Raw genomic sequence first — 10,876 nt, forward strand, 5'->3', positions numbered from 1 at the left:
GGAGTCGGCCGCGCTGCCGACGGGCGAGTGCGGGGAGCTGCCGGTGCGGGAGCGGCGCGAGTCGCCGATCACGCCCACGCTGGCGGCCTGCAGCTGCTGCTGTTGCTGCTGCTGCTTCTGCTGCGCCTGGTGTGCGGCCTGGGCCTGGGCCTGCGCCACCTGCGCCTGCAGCGCCACCAAATCGAGGCCCGAAGACGACGGCGGCACCGACACCATCGGCAGCCCTGGCGGGCGTGGGGCGGCGCCGCCGCCGCCAATGAAGGTCGTCGCGGCACTCACAGGCGTGCCGGCGCTGGCGACAGCGCCGGGCCCCTGCTGCTGCAGGGGCATCAGCATGCCGCCCACCGGCCCGAGGCCGCCATTGGCGTGCTGCGCCGCGGCCATGGGCCTGGAGGTGGCAGCGACAATCTGGCCGTTTACGAGCTGCAGGGCAGCGGGGCGCTGCTGCAGTATCTGGGGCGCGTGCTGCTGCGGCATGCCGCTGCTGGTGGCGAGCAGCATGTGCTGGCCGCCCGGCTGCGCTGGAGCCGGCTGGGTCGACAAGTACTGGGCGGGTGCCATCTGCATGGCGGCGCCTGCGGGGCGCAGAGCCATCGGCACGCCCTGCATGGCGCCGCCCAGACGCGCCTGGGGCTGCACGGCCACGTACTGCTGGCCCGCCGGTCCACCGCCCTGCTGGGGCGCCGAGGCCTGCATGGTGACATACTGCACAGCCTGCGGCACGGGCTGCATGGACGCCTGTGGCTGGGGCTGCGCCATGGGGGCGGCCGCCGCTGCGGGCTTGGCACTGTCCATGAGGAAGAGGGCCCGATTCTGGCCGACGACAGCCTGTCGCAGGGTGCCGTTGATGTTGACGAGGACCGTGGACCCGGGCGCGGGCTGGCCGGCGGGCGTAGGTGCGGGCTGCTGCGTGGGCGCCTGGTGCTGCACGACCTGCGGCATGGGCCTGAGGAGGGGGCCGGGTGCCGGCGTGGCCATCTGCTGCTGGACATACACGATCTGCTGGGGCGCCGGGCCCGTCTGCTGCGGCGGCGGCTGCAACTGGACGAACTGGGGCTGCGTGCGCGGCAGGCCTGCCACCTGCAACATGTGCTGCTGGTGGTGCACCTGCTGCGGCGCGGCTTGGACCCATACGTGCTGCTGGCCACCGCTGGGCGCGAGCAGCTGCGCCTGCTGCACCATCTGCTGCTGCTGCTGCTGCTGCAGCACCAGGCGTACGCCGCCAGGCACAAGTTGCTGCTGCTGCTGCTGCTGAGGCGGCTGCTGCGGCTGTAGGTAGACAACACCCTTGTGCGGTGTGAAGCTGGTGGCTTGCTGCATAGCGACGTACTCGCCTCCTGGGCCCATGCCCATCCCTATTCCGGGAACTTCGTATGCCATAGATGCTTGGATCATGGGGCCCGACGCACTGCTTGATCCGGCTCGCGGCGGACCGTTGAGCCTGCGTGCCACACGAGGGTCCCTCGACGACGGGTGCTGACTGGCTGTTGCAACTTTCCCGGACGCCGAGTGGCCAGCAGTCTGAAAGGGTCGAGGTGCCAGGAGGAGGGGGGCCAGGAGGGCCTTCACACACAAGTGTCTTTTGCGAGGACACGAACATCGCCCTTGGAGAGCACGCCAGGGCGATAAGCAGTCGCTCAAAAACGGTGCATGCAGAACTATGGCTGTTGAGGGGGCCTTGCCGTGCGGGACAAAGGGCCGTGCTTCATCCCAGCGCAGTTGGCACCGCAGCGCTGCTGGCCTCTTCCCGGGACGGCTCACCTGATAAATAGCTCTCTCAATCTCGTGAGCCTGCCTAAGGGGGCTGCTCAGGACTAGCGTGGTCGAGGCCCGCCAGCACACAGCGATTCAATTCATGTGCAGTGCTGGGGTAGAGACAGATTGGCGTGGGTATCGACACACTCCTCATTGGGTACGTTACAAGAGGCGAAAGCAGAGGGAGTGACGAAGACTCACCCGTTCGGCACCCGGCATGGGCATTGGAAATGCCGCGCGTGGCATCATCTCGGCCTCCCCGCTGCAGGCCTTGCCACAATTACTTGGGGCATGTGCCTAGTTATTTGATCAGAGGCATGTGCAGCGGCTCAAGCATAACCCCAAGCACACAGCACAACGTTGCCAGCAGCGTGCTCTGCGCCGCGCACGTGCGCCCCTACACCACGCAAGCGGCCAACACTTGGTGGCTGGCCTAGGTCAGGCCTGCCGCACGCCCGCCTGCCCTACTGCTGCCTTATCCTATCCTGTGCAGCCACGGGCGCAGCCTAGTCGGGGTATACAACGCCTTGCTGAGCACCCATGTTGATGAAATTACTTGAGTGTCCGGACGCTTCATGCTGAAGTCACGCTAGGCCTGTGGCCATTGCTGCCCAAGTGCAGTCTCTCACGGTATCTGTGGGCAGTGTCATGTACTTAGCCCCGTAACAGTCAGCTGAATATGCGCTTGCGTTGTGTCAGTGCCATTGAGTCAACATGACACAGCGATGGCGCTGCGTGAATGCACAGGTCAAATTCATCACCACTGAGAGAGGCATGAAGTACCCACAACCCGTCCCACCTTTACTCTGAATGCAATCATTGACTTTATTCAAGTCGCAATTAGTGCATCAGCATGCCCACAATGTAGGGCGCAGCCCACTTGACTGCTGCCCAGCGCAACACTGCCAGAGTTTTGGCCAGGGTGACAAGTGCTGGTTGGGATGCCACCTTCAACGTATCTGAGAAGGTCAATTATGCAAGAAACTGCATACTGCACATATTTCGCGCAAAGAACACGAATGTTTTTGGCACCGGTACTTGTACGTTGCGGCAGGGGGATACAGTACCTAGAGCAGCGAAGTACCTGCTTGGGTGGCGGGCAGGGTGGTTGCAAGCAGTGCGGCGTGGCTGCTTGTCAGCACTGCGGCTTGGCTCCCTCTTTTTGCGTGCTGTCCACATATCACGATAGGGGACAGTATTTGTCCCCATACGGCACTCACCACAGAAGTTCCAGTGGAGGCACCCGATCACATAGCTATTTGAGTGTTCCCCGCAACTGCGGATTTGCATCGTCAATCAGATATGCACTCATCACTTCCCCGCGCTCTAGCAAGTACGAGTATAGATGTGTGATCTGGCGCCAATTTGTATCGTGCAAATTACGCGGTCGCTGGCCGGCACACGCCATGCAGAGCCCCCTCAAGCGCCCCAGGGCCGATACAGACCATTTGAAGGGCCTGTCGCAACAGCAAATTGAGCAGCAGCAGCAGAAGCAGCGGCAGCAGCAGGACCAGCAGCGGCACGGGGCCCAACGAGATGACAATCTGCGGCAGGGGCTGGCTGCGGCACCAGCTAACTTCAAGCAGGCAGCCATCGACCACCTGGTGGCGCGCATTCGTGACCCGCGGTCCGCCGATGCCGCGGTGTTGCCGCTGCGCCCCGCCCTGGCGCCGCTGGAGCGGGAGCTTGCGGCGCTGCTGAGCAACGTAGTGATCGGCGGCCAGAACGTGTCGTTGCTGGTGATCGGCGAGCCAGGAAGCGGCAAGACCCTGGTGGGTGGCGGTTCGACTTCACAAATTGGCGGAAGGTGGGGCACCGCACGCGTTTGGGAGCTACAACAGCTGGGCACAGGCAGCAAGTCGGCTGGATGCCCGCCTCGCCGGGCACCCTTAGCTCGAGCGCAAGCTGTGCGCTACAGCTTTGTAGTGAAGCAGCCGTGGCAGCAGGGGCCTTCTGAATCAGGCAGTGTCCCACGCCCTCACGATGCGCTTTGTGATTAGCGTCGCGCTCCTCCCGCCTCCCGTTCCGACGCGCAGCTCCTTGAGCGCGTGCTGGGCGGGCTCTGCCGTGAGCACAACTCGTCACCCGCAAACCCCACGCTCGGCGTCGTGCGCCTGCACGGCGCGCTGCACGGCGACGAGCGCGCCGCGTTCCAAGAAATTGCGCGGCAGCTGTGCGCCACGTTTGGCTGCACGTTCTCTCGATCTGCAAGCTATGATGACAACCTCGGCTTCCTGAAGGACATGCTGCTGCAGCTGCGCAGGTACGAAAGTAGGAGTTGTGTTATGGGTGTGTGTGTACAGATGTGTGCGTGTGCAACAGGGAGAAACAGAAAGGTAATGTGTGTGTGTGTGTGTGTTCGCGCGTGCGTGCGCGTACGTGCTTGCTTGCGTTCGTGCATGTGGGTGCATTTCCTTGACTGCTGCTGAAGGAAAGTGGTCGGGAGAGCCGGGTCCGCATCACGTTGCTGCTGCATCAGGAATCCTCGTGGTAAGGTGTGCACCGCATCTCGCCCGCCGCACACTGTGCGCCCCCCCCCCCTTGCTTATCACGCCGCCGCCGCACCCCTTGCCGCCAGGGCGCTCAAGTGCGTCGTGTTCGTGATCGACGAGGTGGAGGCGTACGTGAGGGTGGCCAAGCAGATGGTGCTGTACAACCTCCTGGACGCCCTCACCAGCAGCCAGGTCCAGGTAAGGCAGGACGCGGCCCTGCTGCACTTGCTGCGCGCCTCGCTGAAGAATGCGGGCATGAGGCGGAAGGTGGCGGTATGCGGCGTTACTGCGCTGTCCTCGCTGGCAAGGCATGCGACGGCGCCACTCAGGGCCCAGGCGGCCAGCGGCAACGGCGGTATCAGGCGGTGATCTGTTGCCGCAAACAGGCTGGACTGGACGCTGCAGACCTTCCCCCGCCCCCCCAAAAGCGTCGCCGACCCCGACCCCTGACTGGGTGTGCACGCCCCACCGCGCCCGCGCCGCGACGCGCCCCCAGGCGGCGGTCCTTGGCGTAACGTGCCAGTGGGACGTCCAGGACGCCATGGAGAAGCGCGTGCGCTCGCGCTTCAGCAGCAGGCGCGTGCTGCTGCCGCCGCTGGACCACACAAAGGCGAGGCGGGCGGGGGCCGGGGCCGGGCGCCTCAGGGGGTGCGGGCCGCGCTGGCTCGTGCCGCGCTGCTGTTGAGTTGTGCGCTCTCGTGGCTGCTGCAGCGAGGTCTTGTCAAGCGTGTTCAGAGCCGCGTGCCTCGCATTCTGAACAAATGTGCGCCTCTCCGTTGCTTCCCCACCTCAACCGCTACACACACACACACACACACACACACACACACACACACACACACACACACACACAAGCGTGCAACCAACTGACCCCCTGCCGTCACTGCAGGCCGAGGAGACACCACGAGCGATGTTGCAGCACATGCTGTCGCTGCCAGAGCAGCTGGCCTCGCAGCCCCAGGGCCGCAGCTACGAGCGGGAGCTGGCGATGGCGCTCGACAGCGCAGCCGTCAAGGTGCGGCGCGCGGCTGCAGCGCAGCCATTCAGGCAGCTTCAGGCGCGCTGGGCCGGTGGGTGCGTGCGCAGAGGCACGACGCCAGCGATGCCCTTGTGGCGCCTTTTGTTCTGCCGAGACCTCTCAAGCCAGGGCTCGGCGTCCAATCTGTGCCGACACCACAGGAGGTGTTTGGTGCCCGACTAGGCGCAACCACATCACTGTGACTGCCGCCATGAGCTGATTTGCCTGGCGCTCTGCCACCGACCTCCGCGCAAACCAACAGGCCAAGCTCAAAGAGCTGTCAAAGATCGGCGTCTGCCCCCGAGATCTGGCCGTGATCTCGACGGCCGCGCTGTCGCGCTGGCAACTGCAACACATGGGCCCGCTCGGCGCGCAGCACCTGCTGGAGGGGGTGGACGCGTGGCTGCGGCCGCTGCGCAGCCGGCCGGCGGCGGTCGCGGGGATGAGCGCGCTGCAGCTCGGGCTGCTGGTGGCGGCGCAGCGGCTGGAGGACCGCGGGCAGGGCACGTTCAACTTTGAGGTGTGGGGTTCAGGGCAAGACCAGTGGGGCGCGCGATGCATGCATGGTTGAGGAGGAGAAGAGGAGGAGGAGGAGGGGCGAGGGCTTTGCACGGGTGCTGCATACTTGCGCGTGGCGATGTTGTGGCGACATACATGCAAGCAGGCGGTCACAGCGTGCCGACGCCCACTTCTTCCTATGCACATGCTCTGCATTGCATGCATGCACAGGTGTGTGCGCATGCAAACGCAGGCACACACACACACACACGCACACACATGCACACACTCGCACACACACGCACGCACATGCACACGCACACACACAAACACACACTCAAGCAGTCCGCACACGCGTGCGCATTATAGCACGAAACAAACACATCCAACCCCTTGAACCTCACATGTACGCGCGCCGCGCCAGATGGTGTTTGACGAGTTCCTAAAAGCAAAGAACGAGAGCTTGGGCCCCCTCTGGCGCAAGCCCGCCGCATGGCGCGCCTTCAGGGACGTTGCCAGCACCGGGCTCGTGCAGTTCACGGCCGCCAGGTGACCAGGGAGAGGGCGGGAGGGCGGGCGCACAGAAAAACGCGGGCCGACACAGCTCGAGCGTGCATGCATGTATTTTCTAGGCCGTTCACTCCCAATCAAGCATCACGCCGTGAATGCGTTCTCGGGTGGCCGCCGGCAGGCTGACCCGAATGAAACGCTCCTCCTGCCACTCCTGCCCTTTGAAACTGCGCCGCCGCCGCACCCGCAGGGCGGAGAGCAAGGGGCTAATGCAGCAGCACTGCGCAGCGCAGCTGCTGCTGACTCGTGCTGAGCTGGACGCGGGGATCCAGCAGCACCCCGCCTGTCCAGACCACCTCAAGCGCTGGGCACGCGGCGACGCGCTGGGGGGCACAGGCCTGATATGAGGCGGAAGGGTCACGGACAAAGCCGGTGCATGCGCTGAAACATTGCGCATCATCGCCTCTGTTCAGCATCGGGATTAAATGGTCAAGCCTTGGCCGTCAACGCGGCGACATGCTGGGCGCGCAGCTGGCTTAGTAATTGACAGGAACATCTTCAGCAGCCAAGCAAGCGCTTGGGATGGGGTGGTGGGTTGGTTCCAACGTCAATATCAAAGCATGGGCAGCACACAAAACGAGACCTTAGGAGGATGCTCATGCCAGCTAAGAATGTAATATGTGTTTGTGACCCGCATCATGGTACGTGCCGCCATGTGATGGATCCCAGCAAATGAACCTCTGTCCTCACGCACGGCATTATTGGGCACAGCTTTCAACCTGCAAGTCAGCAAGCCAGTGCTGCACCTTTTCTCACCTGTGTACACTGATGTTCAGCAAGGGAGGCCCCAGTGATGTTTTCAGCCAGCAGACCCAGCATTGAGGGTAACAGGTACAAGCCTGCTCTCGCTTTGAAATTACATCCCGTAGAGGGCTTAGAGGCACACTGATGCCAGAGACTGCGCGAGGGTACGCATGCGTGATAAGCTCTGCACTGCCGAGGTCAATGCTTGGGATGTCGTCCTGAAGGGCTCTGGCACACATACATTTGCTCGGCTCAACTTCCATTGCCGCTGACGACAAGTTTCAGACCTGCGCACACAAAGCACACATCATGCAAGGCTGTCCTCTGGCGTCAGGTCGCCGTGCACTTGCACCCGTCTCAGCGGTGTGTCAGTGACCAGCCCCCCTCAGACTTACGGCAGGAAGGACGTGGCGGTAGGGGCATCATGGAAGGTAGGCCGATTTCATTTGATCTTGTGGTCATGTGCAGATTTCTTCAGCATATATCGTGGCCGGTACAGTGGTGTTTTTTCCAGTTTGGGCCGGACACAACGTCCCCGTGGTTCCGGTGACGGTCACGCAAGCGTTCTTGGCCACGTCTTCGTTCACCAGCGTGTGGTGGTCTTACACGCGTGTCGCGTGCTGCAAAATCATACCTGACTTCGGTCACCGGGTCCGCTTCTTGGCCAAGTGGCTGGTGCCAGCCATCGTCGCCCTGGCCAGCATGTGGAGATCAAGGCTTTTGGCGGTGGGCTTGATGCTAGCATATTTCAAGGCAGCAGCCCTCGGCGCTACTTGCGGGTCAAGCAACGCTGCAACGCAATTCACTCTGCCCGCGGGCTTCAAGCTCCAGATATATCACGGTGCGTGGGTCGACATCAATGTATATTTTTCACTTCCACGGCAGCAGGTCTCCTGGCTGGGGCCTGCCCGCCACCGACTCCCAACAAAGTGCAGCAGCCACGCTGGCTGACCAGTTCGGCGACAGTCTGGAGTGCCCCTGCATTGCAGCGGCAAACGATAGCTGCCACACATGCAGTATGGCATCTCAGCACAGGCCAAACGCGATCAGTGCATCGCTGGGTTGGGCAGCGCCTGCCATGCTTTCTTGTGGGGGACGCGTGATGGGGTAGGAAAGCGGCAGTGAAAACCTGCCTTCCCGACGTACCTGTCCTGTGACAGCCAAGGAACACTGCACGCGCACACCTCCCCGCACACATACATGCGCAGATGGCAACATTCCCAACGCCCGCAGCCTGGCTGTCTCGGGCAACTCCAAAGTGACCGGGCCTGTGATTACTTACGTTTCGGCGCTGACCTTTGACCCCAGCAAGGGGCCCCAAATCATCAACGCAATGGTTGATCTGGACGGCAAGGGCCTCGCGGATTACGTGCAGCCCATCACCAGCGCAGCCACGTTTGAGGGCGCCCTCAAGCCCAACGGCATTGCCTGGTGCGCCCTGCATGTCACCAATTGCACCCTGGCGGCTGCATGAGCCGGACGTCGCTGCATGCAGCGGCATGCAGCCCTAGTGAACGTCCCGCCCTTGTGGCTGCTACCGGCTGTTGAAGCCGGGGCGCGCTGGCCACATGTCACCACCTGGCTGACGTTCGATGCTCCGTATGCACAGGCACAAGAACGATCTGTATATCGCAGTACTGAACGATGACGTTTGGTTCCGTTTGTACCGCCTCAAGAATGCAGACACATGGGCCCTGGGCAAGAAGGTGAGGAGGCGCGTGCACGTGCAGGCGGCTGCTGCTATACCGCTGGACAAAGGGGCGCAGGCAGAGGGAGGTGGAATGTGATGGGCTGCTGGGGGGCAAAGAAGAATGCTCACACGGGTCTGTCATTTCAGGCTTGCCCCGCGAGCGAGGCGCCCCTCATGACAGCCCTTGTGCCGCTTGCTCCCCTCCCCACGCCCCCAAACCTCATTTCTGAAACGGCGGACAGACTGCAGCCGCGTCTGATCTTGAGATCTTGCGCGATGATCTGCCTAAGGACTTCTGGCACGGCTGGAAGTTCATCCGCTTTGATTCCAAGGGCAACTTGCTAATCCCTATCGGCGCACCCTACAACATCGGCTACATGAACGGCAGCGGAGTGACAAGCAACATTCAGTGGCCAACACTCATGAACTCCAATAACAAGGGCGTGGCTCAGCAGTACCAAAAGGCGGATGGATACCCAAAGTACAGGTGCAGGGAGGATGTTTTGGCACAGCTTCGTGTGTGTGTGTGTGCGCGCACACGTGCATGTGTATATGTTTGTGTGCATGCACGCTTGCTTTGGTTGCATACATGCACAGCGAGACATCCTGCCTTCAATTTGTAGCCAGCTCGTCCCTCGTGCTACTTGCTTGCCCTCCCTCATCGCCACTCACCGTACTCACACCCCACCCCAGGTTTGCGTCCATCTACCTTTTCAAGCCCCCGTACACCGGTGGCATGCCCAACCAGAAGGGCGCTGCGCCTGAGCTGCTTGCGGATGGTGTTCGCAACACTGTGGGCTTTGACTTCCACCCACAGTACGGGATGTACTTCACAGATAATGGGAGAGATGGTGGGTGGTAGGACAGCAGTGAATGCTGCCATATGGCTGCAAGTGTTGCCGCAAGAGTGGCAAGGCATGGACTTGGGCTCTATCCATGAGAATGTTAGTCAGATACACTAGATGTCACCAGATGCATGGGCATGAAGGGCTTCTAATTGCATGCGTATGTTTGTATTGTGCGTGACATGCAGACACACCTACGCACACAAACGCGCACTCAAGTCCCCCTCCCACACGCAACTGCACACACGCAATTGCACGCACGCACGCACGCACGCACACATGCACACACACACACACACACACACACACACACACACTTGAATGCATGCATCAAAACTTTGACTCATGCTTTCCCTTGCACTGCTCCCACTAGACATTGGCGGCAACAACCAGGCCATTACTGACAACAGCCCCGATTGCGAGATCAACTATTTTGGCGCAACCGGCGTCAGCACAAAGGCCGGCTCTGCGACCCCATTCTTTGGCTACCCCTACTGCCACACCGGAGCTGTGGGCGGCCAGGACGCCACACCCTACACACGAGCTGTCGGCGTCGGGACGGCCATTACGGATCCTGATGTGAACGTGGCAGAGGCCAACTTGAAGTGCAACCCTGCAAGCCCTGGGTACAGGCCGGCGATTCAGGCAGCAGGCCCGCATGTGGCACCGCTAGGCATTCGGTTTTACAAGTGGAAGGGGTGAGGGCCCAGGGAGGTGCACGGGGAGGGGTTGTAGGGGTGCCAGGGGCTCGAGGAGGGGCCGGGTGCACCTTGCGTGCAGCCACCCGAGGAGGCTCTGCGTTGCATGCTGCTCCCTGTGTCCGGCCCTGGGCCCTCCTCACTCCTGCGCTGTCAGTCCCTCTTCAGCTGTAACGAGACGGCGCAAATTGCTGCTCCTTCACTTCGCACCACAGTAAGAGCAACTTCCCGGCCACATACAACAAGGCGGCCTTTGTCGCCCTCCACGGCAGCTGGAACAGGAACGCGCTGACCGTCGGCTCCATCGGCGCAAGGTGCGCCCCAGGCTGCTGTCGCGCTGCAGACTCCAACGGCTCAGCCACAGAGCAATGGCTGCCAAACGCACCCAGCTACGCTGCGAATTTGCGACGTTGCAGGAGACACGCGTCTGTGTCCGCTCTGTCTGTATGTGTCGTGCGCATGGGCATGCGCGCCCCGCACTCACGCCCCCGCACACACACACACACACACACACACACACACACACACACACACACACACACACACACACACACACACACACACAC

At 62.1% G+C, this 10,876-nt stretch overlaps 3 protein-coding genes across 3 annotated transcripts in view; 2 read left to right on the plus strand and 1 right to left on the minus strand.

Annotated features, from left to right (window-relative positions):
• Positions 1 to 21: 21 nt before the first annotated feature.
• Positions 22 to 1,380, minus strand: MNEG_3621 (hypothetical protein; the record flags this gene model as incomplete). The annotated part of the gene is made up of 1 exon (XM_014047898.1): positions 22 to 1,380. A coding segment is annotated over one exon (1,359 nt), but the record flags the coding sequence as incomplete, so codon positions are not given.
• Positions 1,381 to 3,161: 1,781 nt separating this feature from the next.
• Positions 3,162 to 6,680, plus strand: MNEG_3622 (Origin recognition complex subunit 4; the record flags this gene model as incomplete). Its single annotated transcript, XM_014047899.1, has 8 exons — positions 3,162 to 3,527; positions 3,792 to 4,018; positions 4,334 to 4,445; positions 4,744 to 4,914; positions 5,137 to 5,262; positions 5,528 to 5,785; positions 6,188 to 6,312; positions 6,524 to 6,680. The coding sequence occupies 8 exons, from the start codon at positions 3,162 to 3,164 to the stop codon at positions 6,678 to 6,680; spliced, it is 1,542 nt and encodes a 513-aa protein (XP_013903353.1).
• A 1,730-nt stretch (positions 6,681 to 8,410) lies between these two features.
• The window catches only part of MNEG_3623 (hypothetical protein), a gene marked incomplete at both ends in the record, with an annotated part of 6,638 nt that continues 4,172 nt past the window's right edge, over positions 8,411 to 10,876 (plus strand). The window contains 6 exons of the mRNA XM_014047900.1: positions 8,411 to 8,508; positions 8,687 to 8,783; positions 9,010 to 9,254; positions 9,461 to 9,618; positions 9,986 to 10,217; positions 10,526 to 10,624. Of these exons, the coding sequence (XP_013903354.1) occupies positions 8,411 to 8,508; positions 8,687 to 8,783; positions 9,010 to 9,254; positions 9,461 to 9,618; positions 9,986 to 10,217; positions 10,526 to 10,624 (929 nt within the window). The remainder of the gene's footprint in view (positions 8,509 to 8,686; positions 8,784 to 9,009; positions 9,255 to 9,460; positions 9,619 to 9,985; positions 10,218 to 10,525; positions 10,625 to 10,876) is intronic.

The sequence above is a fragment of the Monoraphidium neglectum genome (assembly GCF_000611645.1).
Source record: "Monoraphidium neglectum strain SAG 48.87 unplaced genomic scaffold scaffold00463, whole genome shotgun sequence".
NCBI lineage: Eukaryota > Viridiplantae > Chlorophyta > Chlorophyceae > Sphaeropleales > Selenastraceae > Monoraphidium > Monoraphidium neglectum.